The sequence below is a fragment of the Poecilia reticulata genome, chromosome 2 (genome assembly GCF_904066995.2).
Source record: "Poecilia reticulata chromosome 2, P_reticulata-male-v2, whole genome shotgun sequence".
Classification (NCBI taxonomy): Eukaryota; Metazoa; Chordata; class Actinopteri; order Cyprinodontiformes; family Poeciliidae; genus Poecilia; species Poecilia reticulata.
The window spans coordinates 39,604,024-39,625,065 of NC_088831.1; the positions used below are offsets into that span (position 1 = coordinate 39,604,024).

General features: G+C 36.7%; 1 protein-coding gene across 1 annotated transcript in view; it reads right to left on the bottom strand.

Moving 5' to 3' along the window:
* Window positions 1-21,042, bottom strand: part of LOC103460319 (transmembrane protein 163a-like) — a 52,637-nt gene that overhangs the window by 29,863 nt on the left and 1,732 nt on the right. Inside the window, exon 2 of the mRNA XM_008402424.3 lies at window positions 15,046-15,165. Coding sequence (XP_008400646.1) covers window positions 15,046-15,165 — 120 coding nt within the window. The remainder of the gene's footprint in view (window positions 1-15,045; window positions 15,166-21,042) is intronic.

Here is a 21,042-nt window from a genome sequence, read left to right on the forward strand (position 1 = left end):
TTATGCTTCCATCTTCCATCTAAAAGACTTTATTACTCCTTCTTTGAACGCATTAAAAGTCTGAACTGATGAGCTACTAGAGCTCGGGATTTGCATAGCACAATTTAAATGCCCAGAACATAGATCCTATGATGGATATTGCTTAAAAATAAAATGCAACATCATAAAATCCTACATCAGCCCGCAGAGGTTTTGAAGATATTTTCCCCTGCGGAGACAATCGATAGTTTATTGTTTTTGCAATGACTTATGACACTTTCAGAGGTTTCTTCTATTAGGATGCAGCAGGCAACTCATCACTCTGACAAAAATAGCCTGGCCAATTCTAAGCAACCCAAAACAATTCGCAGAACATAAACTGCACCACCAACAAGCAAAATTAGACCTCACTTTAAGTTAGGAACTCTAGTTTTTAATTTAAGCACTAATTGAAGATAAGAAACACATTTCAAGTGAGATGTTTATGTCCAGTGATGGGTAATGATTAATCAGATTAATGGTAATAAATTGATTATTGAAATAATCATCAACTAATTTAGTAATCAGTTAACTATTATATATGTGTGTTGTTGTCCGTCTACAAATTTAAATTCAAATTTATCCATTCAATTTCTGTCAAAACCACTGCAGTATTTTTGTTATACTGTCTTCTCCTGAAAATAACTCCTCCGATAAATTAAATGACCAAACGTATTATAAGTGTATGAACAATTACGGCTCCTACTGTATGCACATTTGAGCAGATTTTGAGGATGAGTAGAATGGTAAAGTCTATTTCAGCTTAATTCAAGCCAATAAAATCACTGGACTTAGGTCTGGAGTGACATTAAGTACTGCAGAAAATCAAAGGTGGACCATAAAACAAGACTTGAATTACTGAAATGGCTTCCATAGTGAGCCTGGTTCATTAACCATGTCTAAACTATGAGACAGCCGGGTTGTAAACCTGACAGCTTGCCACAAACAAGTCACATCAGAAGGTTACTGAGACGTGAAGCCTCAACAGAAATCCATCCAGCCTGAGCAGCGATGCTGAGACAGGCAAAATACCTTAACAGAGATTAAAACTGAATCCAACCATAAACAAAATATGCTTTAGATGCTGAATTCATGGGATGAACGACGTCTATTTGGTAAATTATTGTTGGCTATAGCTCCCACGTAAATGCAGACATTGTCCAGAGATATGTTCCTTTTTCACTTGAGAAAACATGGAGTCATTAAACTTTACACCAAAACTCTGAAATAATGTGACAAATCTCTACTTTAAGTGGGCCAACTTTAATCTAAAAGGACTGAAAACAACCAGAATATTACACAACTGACACATATGTTTTTATGTCAACGTGTTTCAGCTCCATTACTTTTGTTTCACCCTGATGTCCCACTGACAACAGAGTGTGTGTAATACACCATGTATGAACACATGGGATCCCCTGAACATCAGTGGCATTTACAGGACGACACAGGTGTGTATTCACTCGCATGAATACTCCTTCAAAGGCTTCACATGTAAAACAGATGCATCCGAAAGGTTGTGGTAAAACATAATAATGGTTAAAAAAAAAAATTGCAAATCATAAAACCACAGATATCAAAGCTCAATTAAAATACAATATGGATAAAAACGGAAGAGAACATGTATACCTTTAAAAGTAAAGATGAAATACAATTCAAAATTAGTCATCGCATTTACAAAGAGTGGCCTTAAATAGATTTAAGACAAAACATCTACGCAAGCATGGAACCACTTTTTAATTCCAAGAATATAGAGACATGATATACAAATATGATGCAAAGATGGATTCAGATTTAACTGTTTACATGCTACCCCTCGTTAGTTTCTAATAAGCACCAAAAAGCTGCAGCAAAATTAATTTTATCTTGAATGGTTTTGGATATAAAAGTCCAGATGAAACGTATTACATATTAGATGTGATATTCAGTTTTGATTTTTTGTTTTAAATGACTAAATTGTCTTACTTCTTTCACAGTCACCTGAAATCAACTACAGAGATCACATAGGTATTAAAGGTTTTCTCACGCCTAATCTTTACATCTCAGGAATAAAATGTGCCTACAGGAACCAGATAATCGGTCTAACAAAGATAAACAAAAACAAAGAGGCAAAGCTGCGATCCAGTTAAATCTCTAAACATAGTAATGATAATGAGGCGAATACATGTTTGAGTTTGAGGGAATCATTACACCAATGATTTATAATGCTGACATTTACTTTAACCTCAGAATAATTTTATAAATGGCTTCCACAACAGAGGAATGGATTCCAACACGAATCTTTGCACAGAAACAAAGCAAATCCCCCACAGACCCCTCATTTACCCCAGAACAGCTCTGGAATAATAATATCTCAGCAGCAAGGGCCGAGACAGAGTGCTTTTAATGACGAGAGCCTCTATAAGACACTAAACCCCTAATTGGTATTAGTCTTTAATTTCCTGTTTACTGTATTGCTTTCAGATGTATGTATTTATATCGTCATCTTTCATCAGTCATCGTTGCCTCTGTGTGCGTAATTGGTTCGTCGCCTCTTGGTGTTGGGGAGAAGGGAGGAAAGATGTGACTGAAGCATCTGGTGTGAGAATCTAAGAATGCTGAGGACAGCCTCACTGCATCAGAGCATCAGAGAGAGCATGAATACCCGCAAAGCCATTCATTGCCACACTGCGCTGAGCTAGAGAAATGCAGCATATTTCAGATCTGCAAGACAGACACTGATAACATGACGTGGATCTAACAAGTGCAAGACATTTAAACAAGACCCCAGATCCGTCAATAAAGAGTTACAATGATGCTTGGATTTGATCGCTGCAAACGCTGTACTTCTAATTTTCACACTAGAAATTTGTAGAATTAGAAAATGTTTTATTTTTTTTACTTAGACAAAATATTCCAACAGATAGGATTACATTTATTTATAAAATGTTATAAATATGTCTACTAAATTACATATGTTTAAATTAACAGAATATCTTAACCATGTAATTGAGAATAAGTCGGATACCGACTCTTATTTCAATAAATAACTTATATAACATCCAAATAAAAAAACTGAATAATGTTGTAACTTTGGTTAATTTTGATTTCTAATGTCCTTTTCCCACAAGATTAGGACCTACGATCTCCACAACCTTAACTGTGCAAATGTGAGAGAATTTTGGCAAAACATAATAACCATATGAAAGCGATTCTGACCCTATCAAACTTGTAAAACTCAGCAGAATCAGTGATTCTCAATCCTAGTCTCATGTCCTTTATCAATCACATAATATTTAAATGATACACAAGATTTACCCATTCAGGATGCAATCAAGTGTTACAGAAGCCTGTTAGTCAGCCATTCATTACAGTCAGATTTATGGCAGCAGGGAAGCTGAAACATACAGGGAAGTAAGAACTGAGAACCTGAGAACCAGTGAACTAAAGGCTTTTCCCTGCAGCTGTCTTGATAACCTATCATAATGACATTACCTTGTTATTTGCACCAGGATGTTCTCTCGCACTCCAGATTGAGCAATTGATCTTGGCTGAATAATTGAACTTTAGGATAAAATGACCCTCCAGTTTAACAATTCATTTAATTCCTCTAGAATTTTCTAAGGAGAGTTCAGGAACCTGGCAAAACATATGTTCTGCAAATGCAGTGACACTTTCTTTGGCATTTTGAAGCATTTATGTTGGCCTTACTGAAACTGCATCGTTGTATTAGGATAGAAATCATGAAGCTAGAAAGTACAACTAGAAATCTCAGTGGAAGAAAAACTTTATATCTGTGTTGAAAACCCACTTAATTAAAATGTTTTCTTTTAGACCCTCAGCTCACTGATCTGACTGGTTAAGCCAACTAATTAAGCCATATTGACATTAAGAAATGGCTAACTTAGTTTTTAATAAGCGGAGGGAGGGATTTTTTTAAATTAAGAGTATATTGGGTGCAGAGTTCAGTGGCTGTCATGAATAAAATAACTGCACATATATATATATTAGACAACATAATATAGTCTAATATGTCAAGTGAAAATTGCTCTAGACCTGACCATAAACAACCCATGAGAAATATGATGTCTTTGAACAGTTAGGTAAAGTTTGCTGTTGCATTTAAAACCCATTTTACATGTTAATAAGACTTTAACACTGACATTCAAGAATTGGCTACTCAATATGAATCAACCTTGATGTTGGTTAGTAGATACAGGGAAGCTTTAAGGTTCATAATGGATATAATGCCCTCTCATCATTCAATTCAATTTATTTTATTTTTTTGTCTCAAGGCACTGTACAAAGAAATGAATGCAGTCGAATCATACAAACAGATTATAACTATGCTTGTGAGTCTCTTTTATTTAGGTTTTTTTTTATGCTTTTTTTTAACTGAGAGAAATATTTTTGACCCAATAGGAACCGAAATTATTTGCAACAGTTTGCTAAAGTGCAAGGCTAACATCTTTGTTGGGAAAGAACGTTGATATTTCAGTTTATGATGTATTTTCATGCAGTTAGTTGTGTACGGTAAAAACTTATAAAAGGTGTTTTCCTGCTATGTAACCTCAATATTTTGCTTTGAACTTCTTAAAATTTTATGACTGTTTTCTACATTCTTACAAGCAACATTATTGAAAAGTGTGCAGAACTCTTGTGTTATTATAAAGGGACCAGATTTATTCACAAAATAATGTGTGCAACCATTTGCAACAGGTGCACATGACATTTTTTTTTATTTCTATAAACATTGCCTTGAGAGCATTGCTATGCTTCAATGTAATGCGACTGAAGACGCAAAGTTAAGATCATTTATTTTTTACCTCACTGAGACTGAAGGATGTGCAGCACAGCTAACACGTCAGTTGCCCCACTCTTTTCCTGAGAAGTCAAAGTACCCTTGTCCCCATTCTGTCAGTCTTAAGATGCTACACAGTGAAGCACTATGTCTTGGATGCCAGTGAGACTCACACAGACTCCCTACAATTCGTCATTTAATTGCTGATAAACGATAAATACAGTCTCAGCACACGCTGTCAAATCGTGAGCTTGTTAAAAAGATCATTCTCCGGCTCACCACACAATACACAAACGACACAAAGAATGGAGCGGCTTACATTTAACACGATTAAATTCATCGAGACAGCCAGTCTGCTCACTTGAGCATTGTTTAAGTTGAGATGGCTGAAGAATGTCGACCATCCAAGGAATCACAAGGCTTCTACTTGGGAGCATAATGGAGCTGGGAAGAATAAGAAAAGCTGTGTGCAGAACAGCTAGCCTTTCTATGATTTAACCAGCTTAAGGTTTGTATGGGTTCAACTCATGTCAAGAAAGTAGACATTAATTGGGAAATTACATGGCGCAAAGTCAAAGGTCATTTGATAATAGCAATTGAGACGTCTGTTATCGTAATAATAGACTTCTCTTCCAGCAGTTGCAGCTGGAAATGGACCGGAAGCTCAAATTACATCTGAGCTTAACAGTGATAATCAAAGGAAAACTGCTGGTTTGGCTGCTTTTCTCTAATGATATGCAACTGCCTTGGCTGTGGCCACCTAGCCAGGCATAATATAAATCTCACATCAAATATAAATAGTGCAGAAGTGCAAATAGAGCTAATTTACACCTCTCCACCACCAACAGATATGAACAGAGAGGGAGGGTTTATTTACAGTCTTGTCAACACACACATTTTCTAAGATTTTTAGCCTGATGTAAAACTATTCCCCAATAAATCGCCGTAACATATATCATCAGGGACAAAGACATTTATGCAAACATCTCACTTGTGTATTTACAAGCCCGTTGAATATGCACGCTTCTTAACACTCCATTTGTTGAACCAACTACTGTTTATCCTGATCAGTTCAATTTTTCCTGGCAATTTCACACTTTGTATGCTTCTGATGTATGCAAAAGCACGCTGAAGAAGACTGCATGAAAAACAGCTTCATAAACAGGATGCTGTATCTGTTTAGGTGGCAAAAAAGGAGTTTGCCACATAATGATTGCCTGGCCCAATCAATAACTTCAAATCTGACTGTTTTAACTCAAAAGAAATTGCAAAAAAAAAAAGAAACAGTCAATTAAAAATATATATATTTTGTGACTAGACCACTTTCCACAGGACTTCTTGTGACTTTCTTAGAAAATTGATTGCTGTCTAGATGATAGTCTTCCACCTGCGCTGTAGATTTCTGCAGCTTCTCCAGAATTAGCATAAGCATTAATTATTCCTTAGATGTTTTTTTTTTCTTATCAAGAATTTCACAGCTAAATGTTTAGTAACAGTAAAGAAGGCTTCAGATGAGTGCAAGTACTGTCTTCATCCCTAAAAGTTAAGTTAGTTCACATAATCAAATGTACACATTGTTCAGCTCTGGCAAGAGGTTGGTGTGAATTCATCATCACGCATAACTGTCTTGCGACAATAAGGGCAGCAAAAAAGACGGACATCAGAAAACTGCAAACGTTCATTTCTTTGATGAATCTTCCTCACAGTTATTTCCAAGAAAATTGTTAAATAAATAGGAAGATCAAAATGATCCCCAGGAGAAACTTGTTTCAACAATCGAGGAACAATTTTATGATGATCTCTGTGTTTCATGGCATTGTGGGTCAAATATGAGAACATTCTTAGTCTAGAGTCTGCCAAAATCTTAACCTCACTGAAAACCTTTGGTGTGTTTTTTTCTGAGCTGATGTCAGGAAATGGTGATGATTACATCCAAAACAAGAGGGAGTTGTGTAAATGCTAAAAAAAAAAGAAAAGACACTGCATGTGTAGCCTCTTCCTATGAACTTAAAAATATGTCTGTTTGTTCCTTAGTGATTGAAATGGGAAGAAATGTACTTCAGGCTAACAAAACAAGGCTAAATATATAAACTACGACTGGAACTATTGAATACAAGACCAGATTTTTCTCCCTGCTGGCAGCTTGGTATTAAAAAAGCAGACTGCAAATATTGGGTGAAGAAAAAACAACGGAATAAATAAATTATTTCTGTTTTCTTGCAAGGAAAAAACAAAGGCAGACATGTTTTTCTCTCTTTTTTTTTTTGGTTTGGAGGGGGCCAAGAAATGGAACACAGTGCAAGGAATCTGAAGACGGAGGAGGTCTAGGTGGAGAAGTAGGTGTGGACGAGGGACTGAGGGAGTAAACTGCAGAGAGGCAGAACTGGAGCAGGATGCAAAGGGAGGAGAGAGACTGTTTCTGCAGTGACTGCCCGGATATGATGAATGGCTTGCAGACAGAAGACAGATACTGTACAACAACTGAAATGCAAACATCTTGTTTGTGTACACGTTGCCCTGCTGTGATTCGTCACAAGTTTTCTCTGCACCTTCATGAATGCAGCAAATGAGAAACAAGACAACTTTAATGATTCTGGCTGAATTCTGATATGCAGATTATGCTGCGGTATTTTTATTAAGCTGTAAAAGCCACAACAGGAAGAATATTAATTCTGTAACCTGGCAGAGTTAGATCTTCTCTTAGTAAGCACCAACCTAAAGCAAGAAGTGCTAGGACTCACATTTTGTTTTAATAAGTCGTAATAAACCCACAAAAAACTCAAAACATGAGGTAGTTATCAAGTATTTCCTGTAAGTTTATGCAACATGAAGACATGCATGCTGTGTAACAGAACATTAAAAAAAAAGAGTGTTTTTCAATACGTAGTGGCACCAGCGTGGTGAATGCAGACTGAAATCTAAAGGGCATCTCACTTGTGTGATTCTTTTTGGACAACAGTGGAGCTCTTTCAGATTCAGTTCTGGCTTTGGTCTTATGATCCAACTAAATGTTCCTGAGGGGCAACACTTTTTACGCTTCAATTCATTTCCCCTTGCATTCAGCTATCAATGACCTTTCTGATCTCTGCAGCAAGTTTTTTATGCAAATAAGAGGCTAAGTTTTAATGATAAGACATGAGATTAAAGATGAAGAAGCTGCAAATGAATTACCGAAACGACTCAGATAGGCTTTTAATTTCTCTGCTTCACATCCCAAGTTCAGCTTGATTTAAATCAGACTTGTGCAGTTTTATTTTTCATTTATGAAAGAACTTACAATTTTTTAGTTATCCACCAAATTGCAATGTGTGTAACCTCTAATGTGCACACTGGGGAAATTAAAAAGTAGATTTTCTGAAAAATCTAAAGAGTTTAGATGAAATGGGAACTGTTGTTGGCTAAATTTAGGTTGAAAATGTGGAAATAGTTTAGATATACAATGGAATTTGCCTAAAATAAAGTATAGTTTTATCCTTTGGCATGTACTCTTAGTGCATGAAGTAACACTGACAACCACAGATTATCACTTAAAAGCATTCTTTCTGCATTTTAAGCCAAACAAAGCTTTGACTCTTTTCATCTTAGCACATGTAACCATGCCAGTTATTGTGTGACAGTTGCATTACGCAGCTTATTCGTCACAGGTCCTGTCGTAACCCAGTCTATAAAGTTGTGCCACGCAGATATTTTTAAAAAACATGGTTTATTTATAACGATCTAGAGGCTTTTATTTTATGTATCTGGGTTAAACTTGTAATTGCATCCTTGCTGCACAGACGGGAAGAACGAGGCATTTAATGAAGGACGAGAAGCAGAAAAAAGAATCAGAGGATAGAAATCTGCATTCCTTCGCTTTTATCACTTTCATCCTTGTTTACGTTCTGGAAACTTCTTCACTGCAGCAGATATTCCTGTTCACTTCTTTGCCACTCCCTCCAGTTTCGCTGTCTCTTTCCTTTTATCCTCCTTTCTGTCCCCTTTTCTTGCTGTGTGCTTTTTGCTTCTCGCCAACATCCCCCATTCCTTCCTCTCCCTTAACACACGATCTTCTCCCTGCTCAAACAACAAATCGTTGCTGGCAACGATGGCGATGGATCAAGTGACAGCCTGTTAGTCTGCAGACCTATAGCCCGCTCCTCTTAAGTCCTCAATGTGAAAATCTATGCTGGTGGAGTGCAGTTCATCCACAGCTCTGAATATGGAACAGCGTTCCCAGTGTCTGCTTACCAAGCATATTACAGATGCTTCCTTGCAAGTAAACATAAATACAAGCACACCTTGCATTATCACTCTGAAACAACACCCCAAAACTGAGCCAATGATCTAAGATGTGAGGAATTTTTTTTTTATGTAGGTCATTGCAGAACTAAAGTGCCCATGCTCCTGAGCAATAACACAAATTATCAGAAAATATGTAGTACAGTCGTCTGTGTTTCAAATATCTATTTTTTTAGTTGTATTTGAAATATATAAAATCCTACATTTATTTTGTGCAATTTGGGAATCAAAGAAAGCAAAATTTCTCCATTCTGATTGGTTGGAAGGAAACGTATGTCTTGCTCTCTGATCTGATAAGAAAAAAATCAAGTAAGATTTTCATAATGTATAGTTTATCCAACAATGTTAAACTCTAAAACTTCTCTAGTTTATTTTTCATAAATATAAAAAATAATGGTTCCCATCATAAATAAACTTTCAATACTTTCAAATACTATGAGGATTTTCAGAGAAAAGCTCAAACAGCACTGACAATAACCAAATTTCTTCTTGTTATACAGTCAAAATGGTAAACACACTGTTCTAGGCAGTTACAGAATAACTTTTCCATGCATTATTTCTTTCCTTATTTCCTGTTACTTCTTATCTACCTTATCTGGACATCCCACAAAATGCTTTTAACTAGCCAAAATGCTGCAGCAAGTGCTCTACAAGAATTAATTGTATAAGTTTTGATGTAACTTAAATATTTTTCCTTAGATGTATGGGTTTTAATACCAAAACTTACTGTTCCATATATTCCCAGTAGTACTCTTTGATTTCAGACTGCAGTGTCGTTCAGTGAGTTTCTAAAATCAGATCCTTCAAGTACACTGTTGCTAATCCAGATCCCAATAAGCCACAGGTCTAATTCTACTGACATGCCCAGCTAAATGACAGGCATTGACCTAATCTATTCTCTCATAACTATTGATGTAGTGATGAACTGATATTTCAAAAAACTTTGCCTTTACATCTGTCTCTTGGTAGGTGTAGTTTCTCAGTTTTTCTGTCTTGTCTCCTAGAACCAAGTCAATAAGGTTTGATTCTGAGTTGTTCTGCTCAAGGTCTCTTCTTGTTCAGCAGGATCTTTTCCCTCCCACGGCTGCTTGCTGCTCTAAGAAGGCAATGCTTTTTCCAAACCAATTTGTTTTGTTAATGCTGATGTGCTTAACTGAACTTACATTCACTGGTCTCTTTCTCTATTCTCCTTCTTAAGAAAGTCACTTGTTAACACAAAAAGGGAATCATTCAACCACGTGGAAGCAACTCAGAGCATTTATACATCTAGACTTAGTGAAGACAATCGGTAGATCTCTAAGCTCAGACTCAGAACGAGGAAGAAAAGAGATTTCTTCCTCACGACTGTTTATCCCAGATAGGCTGGTGTGAGTTTTTCAGACACTGCTGATCTTCTGGGATTTTTCGAACACAACCATCTCTGTCAGTTACAGAGAATGATCTGACAAAGGTAAAATGAGCAGCCTTTGTGTGAACAAAAATGCATTGTTGATATCAAAGGTCGAAGAACGTTGCACAGACTGATTCAAGACGATAGAAAAGCATTTGCTCAAACAACCAAGGCAAGCAAAATATCTTGCCTAATTCTTGACAGATAGGGTCAGGAAACTGAGTCTGTTCACACAGGCTCTCCAAAATAGTAGAGAAACTGATGGGTTGCAACATTCATATGGTATAGGATCAGAATTAGAATTAGAATTAGAATGTAACATAAAAACCATTAAAGAATGGGGTTATTCTGTCTTATAACAGCAGTTTAAGTTTATTGGTTTGAGCTGCCAAGAAACCTTGCCTCCATTAATCCAAAGAGCGTTGATTAATACAGCAGTGTAACCAAGTATTGTTGCTGACTATGTCCACTCCTTTAAAACCAAAGTTTAAACATTTTCTGATGGTTACTTCCACCAATAAGACAAGACAATGAGTTCAGTGCAGCTTGATGGTCTCGGTAGTCACCAGATTTCAATCAAGTGGAGCACCGTTAGGGTGTGGTGGAATTGGGGATTCATATCTCATATCTTAATATCTTAGAGGCTGATGCGTGCCAATATCAACCAAAATCTTTACAGAATATTTCAAACACCTTTTTAAATCAACAATTTAAGTCAATTGTGAAGACAAAAAGAGGTCAAACAATTTTCTTATTAGAAGGTGTACTAAATAAACATGTTGGGCTTATTTTAAATGGTGAAGTCTACATGTCGTCACTTGACACAACTATTACATTTCTGAAGTGAAATATATTCCCCATAAGACATTTCCCAGTTCTACCCCTGTGAAAAACCACAACACAGCTCTTAACAAGATGTATGTTGAGTCCCAGCCTGAGCCCGAGATAAGCTTTAACAAACTTGTACCACTTTTACAGGTGAACCACAAAGGACAGCTCGTTCACAAAGGTCGCAAGCTAACACAGAGCAGCCATTCATGACCGAGACACTCAACACATCCGAAAGTGGAGCAGAGGAGGACCGGCTTGACCCCGCCTCCCTTCTGAATTCTTAAAATCCTGCTAAAGGTTACAGAGCAGCTGAGAGTCTGCAGGTTTCCTCTGAGGCAGACAGAAAAGAGAGAGGAAGAGAGAGAATCATAAAAAAAGACTGGCAAAAACAGAATCGTAAATATAAGGAGACCGTGACACTTAACCTGCTTTTATTAAAACCTGTCTACTTGAGGCAAAGAGGATAAGATGTACATATCACATAGGACAGCTTATGGGAATCAATTTTTAGTTTTTTGAATGTGAGCTTACTGAAACGCAGGAGGGAAGAAGGAGAAAACACATGGGAAAACAGGCAAGAAAGTTGAAAATGGGGAAATAATTAAAAAGGATGGAAAGATGGAAGATGGAGAGACTCAAAGGCAAAAGGAAACTGGGGCAGAAGCAGGAGGAAACAGAATGCTGGTGTTCTTTAAAGTTGAGCCATCACTAAGTCCCTGATGCCGCGTGCCAGGACTCATCCTGCCCTGTCCTGCCTCGTCCTCTGGTGTAATGGTACCTTTCAGCGCTTCTCTCCTCCTTTACATCCATCTGTCTCTCACTCTGCCAGCTCCCACATTCTTCTTTCCCTCTGTTCTGCACATGAACAGCGTCTCTTCAACTCCATGCAGTGTGGCAACAGAACAAGAAAGAGTGGGATTAATATTTTACTTGACTCACTCGATGCCCCGTCTCGTCCTTTCAGCTCTGCAGTTGTGACTCGTTGAGGGCATATTTACACCTCCATTCATTCTCTTTCTCTGTTTTCCTGTCTGCTTCCTTTTCATGTCCTTCTAAGGTCTGTCTGTCTGCATCAGTGTCTTTGGAAAGAGCTCTCCTTGGGGTTTTGATCATGTTGCCAAGCACCATCTCATACACGACTTATTTAGGCAGAAAAATAACAATAATGCAACCATTTGTACCCACCTTGGAACTAAATGTGAATATCTGAAACATTAAAGAAATGTTCGATGATCTAGCCATTGCCTACTATAAGGAATAAATATGAGTCTATACGGAGCAAGACCTCACCATATTTCCCTGATGACCAGAAAACCCATTGAAATTTGAAAATGATCTTGTCATTTCAAAGACTGAAGTGTTTTTCTGAGAAACTCATGGTAATCCTCAGGTTTAATTAGTGCTGTTAAGTGTTTGTTCCTTTGTAATCATATAGTTCCTTTTTTAAGTAGTAATATGTAATATGTAGTTTGTATTGTTTTGACAAGAAATTTTTAATTCTAAGGAATATAAAGAAATCTCCTTAAGTTTGTTAAAATTTGGAAACTGTTCAATTTATAAACATTAATTCAGCCTGATGCAGTTTAAACTTCTTTAAAAGTAATGTGAGTTAACCTGCAGACCACAGTCTTTAGTTTACACGTGCAAACACAGCTTAGGTCCATTGAGAGCCACATAAATTTGCACAAGCAAACAACCTAGAGCTAAAAAAATTAAATAAATACTGTTCAAAGGAGGAACTTGGATAATTGCATGTGTTTCAGAAGCTTATAAATTCTGTATTTATTCCTGTAAAAAAAAACTTGTATAATTTCTCATTGTCTGAGTCAAGGTTCTGCCTTTCAACAGCACCTCTGAGTAGTTTTGCAAGTGTTATTTCATGTCTTATGCATCCTTATTCATAGAACATTCTCTTATTTAAAACTATCCCAGATACAGACTTTCTCTTTCACTTAAAATATTCAAATAAAGGCAGTGTTGGGCTGAATCAGCCAATAGTGAATCTAAGAAGAATTTTAATGTTGTTTTGTTAAATGTACCCAGATTTAAAATCTATTTAAAATCGGGCACCCTCTCAGTCTCACCCTTCTCTTAGATTCAGATCCTCTATTTCCTCTTATGTCTTGTCATGATTCTTACCCATGACTACAAAGTTGCATTTCTTTCCTTGTGCTCTGGACATCACAAGGCAACTGAATATGTTGAAATTACTGCTGCATCCTGTCACAACATCCATATGATCAATGAGTTACTGTGCAATATATGCAGAGCAAAAAATCTCCTAAAGCAAAACTCAGCTCTGTGTGGAAGAATATGAGGAAGAGACACAAAACAATCTATATGCACAATAGATTAAAGACTCGGTAGGGTTAGTGAGATATTTTTCAAGTATCAAACAATTCTTTGATCAGATCAAATTACAATTAAAAGTAGAACTGAAAAGGGAAAAAGAAAGAACTCACTGTAACCTTTTTTTGTGGTAGGAAAATCTTGATTTGTTTTCAGGCTGTCGTTTAACATTTTGCTTAAAGTTTCAGTTTCCTCCAGCAGAACTGCCTGAGACAGAACTGAGCTAACGTTTTTCTTTCTACTGTTTTGTAACAAACGTGTGAAATTTTATCTCATGTTTTCCGCCTTGGCATATATCAGCTTAAAGATGGATAAAATTCATTAATTTAGTATTTTGTCAACAGCTGACTTTCATTGCATCAATGCGACAAAAAGTACATGCTCTTTGCTGTCATACGCTCTTATAACACACACACACATATACACACACACACCATCTTACACTGGTGTTGTACTCAAGACCAAAACAAAGCAAGATTTTACAAAAGACGAGACTAAATCTAACTCAAAACCAAACCAATGAGAGGTCATTTTGGAAACAATTGTTATAATTGTAATAACATTGTTGCTGCAAATGTTTGAAGAAAATATTCCTTGGACAACTCATAAGCAAGCTAATAATCAGAGGGCTTCAGACAAACTGGTTGCATTAAACTTTTTCAGTTCTCTGCCAGAACATTTAGATGAACCCAAATTTATATCCAGACCCAACTACCTGAAACTGGTCTATCAAATCAAACAAGAAATGTTTCAATATCTGACTAGGATAATTTGAGTAAACAGAGTTTTTCAAATGATTATTATTTTTTTAAAGAAAAACATTATCCAAACCAATCTGGTATTATGGTAAAAAAGTGTTTGCTCCATTCATCCATATTGCTGTGGACAGGTTTTGACCCATTGCTTAATTCAGCCACACTGAAGTATTTTTAAGAATAAACAGACTGTTTGAGGTCATATAACAGCTTTTCAGTTTAATTCTGTCCTTTGACTACGCCATCAGGTTGGTTTGGATAGCTTTTTTTGTCTTTATGCATCAAATAAACATTTGAAAACTACTGTTATTCAGGCTTCCTATCTCTGGAAGCCTGAGATAAGCTTTTTGGGTTGACCCAAAAATAATAAAAATTTTAAAGGGTCAAATACTTTTTCATCCAAAAGTAACCTAAATGCTCTAATTACAACATACCAAAGCATATCCTACTTTAAAACGATATAGAAAGCTGTTTTGCAGCAAAAAAACACATTTGGATAAAACAATCTTATCAAATGGGAATTGGGAAATCATCTGCTCCTTAAAAAGTAATTACTGCTGAACATAAATATCCAGCAGAGTCACTTTATGGCTCTGTATGTGCTCTTACTAGAGGTTTAAATAACGTTTGTTTTAAATGCTTACTGAAAGCTGCCACAGCCAGGATAAGTGTGACCACAATGGAGACCCAGGAGACCCAGAGAGCTTTCTTCCTGTAGTTCTGAGCCTCGTGGGGCTTCAGGCGCATGCTGCTCTCAAGAAGACCTGCAAAGAGGAAACATACACAAACAATGTCTTTCTTCTTGTGTATGTTCAGGAGAGTCATTATGATTTTCTGTGTCACTTTGTGATCATATCAGGCACCCTCAGGAAGCGTAAGAAATGATTCAATCTATCCATCTCCTTTGTACAAAGAAAAATGTTTGTTTATGAGGGGTTGGAAGGGGGTTATCTTAAAAAATGTTCATTTGATTGACTCAGTTTGATTGATGTGCTACTGTAAATCAGAAAATCAGAGTTGAGTTTGGCCAGCTCAGGTAGCTGAAGTAAGATCGATCCTGCAAAATGACAGTGGCCAAAAACACACCAGTAAATCCAGCATGAAAAATTCACCGGTCAACATTTCCTCAGACTGGTAGATGACCACAAGAAGCGTCTCAGTTGAGTTATTTTGTTCCAAAGTGGATAATGGTAGCAATTTGGAGATAACCTTTTCCTAAAACAGAACATTCATTTATGTTGATATTCTTTGTTTTCTTTCCCAGCAATGAATTGGTGAAAATAAAAATTGGACATCAACTTTTGAACATTTCCTTTGGAAGAACTTGATACATTGTGGGGTGTCCCCATAAAATATTCATGACTGCACATATGGTTCTCAAATGGTTTTCCTAATATCGGTAGTACTTAGTCAACCCAAGGGGATCCCATACATGAAGCCCTTTTTGTTCCCAGGCCCACTTAGTATCAAAATTCACAGTCTTTTATCAGAAAAACCTTAGTTAAACAGCCTACCAGAGTAAACCGAGATTTCACTAAGGCAGAATAATTTTCAAAAATAATTTGGATGAATTTTCTAATCGCTTTGTCCACCTATTGTGTTTGAGAAAGGTCCTTGCCTGAAGTCACAGACTAAATAGCCCAGATTTCTAACAGCCAGCAGCTCCGTGTCATGAAATGTGAGGATGGCTCTGCAGAGTCATGAATTATTCAAGAGCTTGAACTTTTACATCCAGGAGATTTTAATGCTGTTGGCCATCATCGTATCCTGAAATTTGTATCGCACATTGTTAGTGAAACCACGAAACCAGGACAAAACCAGTCAGATGAGTGTCGAGCGACGAATTTAAAACAAAACATCTCAATATGTGCCTTCCTTGAGTTAGAAAGTTACAGTACACAGGATGGCTTGCAAGTAATGTAACATCTAAATAATATTGAGAGAAATGAAATAGAATTTGTCTTGTTATAAAAATATTGATGAATAAGCATCTTCCTCGAGATGAAGTCAATCAAAAAGCACTGGAAGAACCTTAACCCCCAACAGCAGGAAAACCTGCATCCAGAATCTCCATGGCAACCAGCAGTTGAACCAGCCGATGGATGTGGGCTGTCCTGACCACTTTGATTACTGTTTTTCTGTGTGACGGCTCTGATGCAACATCTCAAAGCACACCACCTTCATAAAACCTAACTTGATCTGCCAGCTGCCTGCTCAATAGCTGCTCATTCATGTTTCTTTTAATGAAAACTGTCTGTTACTATCCACACATTATTGCATTTTATCCTAATTTTCACTGAAAACTGAATCGTCCCTGTGGAGTATCTCATGGTGTCAAAAGCTAACAATTTCTTACCCTGTATGTTTTATTAAACTTTTTTTTTTTATAAAGACGATACATATGTGCTCTGCATCATTGTTTATCATTCAGAAAGAAAATTGTGTTTTCTGAACAAAAGAAAACGAGCTGCATCATAAAAACTGTTGGAGCACATAGGAAAAAAATAGCAATTAAATATAATAAAACCTATAACTTCTGATTCTTTTTATTATATGCGTCATTGTTGTTTTTTTAGCTCCACAGGAAAAAATACCTTCAACTGAGTGAAATGCATAGACAAAAACCATAACAAATGTGGTCTGTATATTGTTAGTCAAATTATAGGGAGAGTTGAACGACAAGTCAGAGATTTTAGTATGTTGGTGATTGTTCTCTGAGACAACAACTTGACCAGTAAATCATACAAACAGCCACTTTTTGTTTGGCTCTCAGGGGTCTTGAATTTTTTTCTTGACGGAAATTAAGCACCTTTAATTTTTTGTGTATTTTGATGAAAAAGTGAAAAAGAAGATGGATGAATGGATGAACAGACAGATGTATAGTCAAAAAGACTGGATTTAAAAAAAAATATAAAATATAAAATCAAATCTATAAAAATGGACCGTCTAGTTTTTACTGTCCTCTCTTTGACCTCGACCATTTACTGAAGCTCTACTACATCTAATTCCTATGAAGATTTTAAAAATCCAAAGAAAAAAAAAAGAATCACATGCCTCCAAAAGGGATCTTAGATCTGCTCTGATCTGGTGGCCCCTGGCAGATTAAGTAGTAAAGGGTTGTTTACACGGAGAAATATCAGAGGTGAGGCTTAGATTAGAGAAAAAAAATATTTCATTTTATAAAATACAGATTTTACAGCTGCTTAGTCTGCAGGACAAAAAAGTAGTAATTGCAAAAACACCACTGATATCTGAAAAAGCCATTTAAGGCCTGCAAGTTTCGTTGAAAAACCAACCTGGTTGCTTGGATTATGTATTTTGGGAAAACAGAAAAATTACAAGAGACTCTCATCAGTATGACGGCACTCAAATGATCTAACATTGCCTAAAGCTATGTTTTGGTTTGTTAGATGTAAGAATGGAGGCATTTTATATAAAACTGTTGAGTCATGTTACAGTATTTGAACATGTTATTTTCCAGACAAAGAAAATAGCACTTTTTTATCAAATACATTTAAGTTATACTTCCAATAAAGATGCTGAATACCTTAAATACTGACTTTATAACCAACCATTTGATCTAGACCATTTGTAACACCCAACCTCTTTAACTTGTATAGACAGGATATAATAAATGTTATTTTTGAAATATTAAAGACTATTTTGGTGATAGACTCCACAAGGAAGCTACAAGATTCATTGAAAAGATATAAACTTGGTAAAATTTAAACTGTCCAACCTCAGCGTGTGTGTGCGTGGGTGTGTATGTGTTAGAGAGGGGAAGTGAGAATCACTCTGCTCACATGATTCCTGGCTGGGAGAACAGACAGAAGGCATGTGTTCGACATCTCTTCACAACCCACATCTCTCTGTGACTCATGCACAGGTTTCTGCACACTCTTCTGAGCGAAAGTGTGTGTATGTGTGTGTGTGTTGGCATTTTGTCTTTGTCACACCTTTACCCAAAATAAAAGAACATCATGGTGAATTAATTTCACTGAGACATGAGTAATTAAAAAAACTCCAAAGAAGCATGCAACATTATTTACACTTCTGCAAAAATAAGAAAACTAATCAAAACCTTGATTAAAATCAATCTACCATGAATAGGTGGAACACTCAATCAGATTTTATTAACTGAATTTGCCATATTTATGTCAGAGGAATTTCTCAACATTTTTATGCTAAATTGTCTTTATTGCAATGACTTGCAAAAACAATTGTTATTATAGTCAAATTTTTCACAAACTATGCCATTTTAGTGGGATAGGCCAACTAAAGTAGTGCATTATCATGAAAATGAAGAAAATTAGATAGTCTTACATGTTTAAAAAAAATTCTCATCTGCCCTGTTTAATCAATTTTAATTGAACTCAAGTTCATTTGTCTAGAAAGTCTGGGTTGCTTACAGAGGTGTGAATGGATAATCAAACTCTGAGGTGGACTCTGGTTCACCTAAAAAGATCTAGGTTCGGTTCAAGTGAGCTCTGGCATGGTACGAATGAACATGTGAATTCAAGCAGACCGGAGACGGCTCCAGAAGCAGGAAGTGGACTATAACGCAGGGCATTCTGGGTAAGCACAACCAAAGCAAAACTTTGAGTCCAGTTCAAAAGAAAGAAATGGGTCATCATGGTCTTTTACCAAAGACAAAAGAGAAATCCTACAACCACTAATATCTAACAGTACTCCATTGTTGTTACCATTTTGTGAAGAAAGAAGTTGTGCTCATGTCTCCTTTTCCTTCTATAGTTCCTGGTGCAGCGCCACCACAGGAAAGGAGGTGAACAGGTTTTTCAACAAGTCTGGATCATATGACAAATGCAGAGTGAAAGCAAACCGCTCCTGCTGAAAATGTACAAAAGTTGCTATTTGGTCCCCAATCGAATCGAGTCTACCAGCCTACCAGGTGTGAAAACACCTGCAGTCGCACTGAGAAATCCACAAATAATCACCAAACTGTTCTTGGATCATCGGAAGACACCTTGGATGACATTTTGATTCTTCTCCACTCATGGTGCTGTTCTTGGGCACAATTGTCTGCTTCCTTGGATAAGAAGCAAGACCACACATGGATTTTTACCAGATTATTCACTGCTGGACTAACAACGCTGTTTTCTGTGGTGGCCAAGTGGTATTTCTGATTTCTCAAACAATCAAGACGATTCAACAGAGAAATCAGTCTTCTGCTGTTCATTCTTCTACTTGCTGCAAAATCAAAGCTGTCCTTGATGTTTCTCTTGCTTTCTCTGCTGCCACCAAGCTGATTTGGTACTGTGAACTCTGCACTGTTGGCAACAACATTCTACAATAAAAGAGGCTCCTGGCCTTCGATTAGGAAAACTGCTCTGGAAGCTACCATGTCTTTAGTGGTACCCTTTAGCTACAAGCTGATAATGGCTTCACATTTTTCTTTGGAGGGAGCTACTACTTTGTTACTCCTCTACATAAATCGTTCTGCTAATGAGATCGATAGTAGCAATTTAATCTGGAGTCTTGTACAGCTTCACTCGTGTTTATGATATGACTTTATATAAATTAGGTTAACTCATCATTTTTTGCCAGAGCGAAACTTCAGAGGAAATGAGTTTTCTCAGAGAGTCAATACCTTCTCCTAATAAATCTCTTTGCAATAAATTAATTTGGATTTGATCTCTTCACAGGATAAGGTAAAGTAATCCCAGTGTTTGTGTCACTTTCAAATGGTGCATGGGTCACGACAAAATCTTTGTAGCTTGGTGTTGTTTTTTGAAATCCCAGTGCAGTCAGATGGATGGGTTAGGATGTTATTAAATGAGAACCTGCTATTTAATTCTCATATTTTTATATCCCATATATTGTTCAATAATTGGTCTGAGGTAAATATTTTTGAACAGAATATTTTGTAAAGTTTCTCAGCTTGCATGAAGCTGGGGGTGTGTATACATTAAAAGTAACTATAATCAAAGTCTCTAATATTTAGTAATAAAATACTGCATGATGTTTAGGCTAGCTGGAGGTTTATAGTCAGGCCTGAGAAAACCCTGCAGATGATGGGGCAAAGTCAGTCTTGTCAGATGTCTTGGATTTAGTAGGCGGTATATTTTTCTAAGCCAAAAGTCTAAATAAAGAAAATCTGAGGGTTTGCTTTTCTTTTTAGTCCTCTGATGGATCGGTGGCCTGTCAGAGGTGTACCCTGTCTCCTGTTCAGTGTCAAATAGACTAAGATTCACATCTTTCTAATACCAAAAATAAAACGGAGAATGGTTTGAGGACATTGAGCAATGTTTCAGCAGCTTCATCAACTTTAAGTAATCAGTTTTCAAAGATTGCAGAATATTCTCAGTTGGGTTTAAGTCCACAATTTCATTTAGCCATTCTAACACATGAATATTTTAATTTAAATCACTCTGTTGGTGCACTGGCTCTATGGTGACGGTCATTGTCCTGCTGTAAGATGAACCTCCACTGTAATCTGAAAGTCTTTTACAGCCTGACGGGTCTTTTTCTAGGGACGCCCTGTATTTGCCTCCATCCGTCGTCCCAATACAGAAAAACATGACTAATGTCAACAGATTACATGAGCCTCAGTGGAACAGTGGAACCTCACCTAGTGGTGGTTCAGCAACAATTCACTTAAGTTGAAATTATTTGTGAAAAAT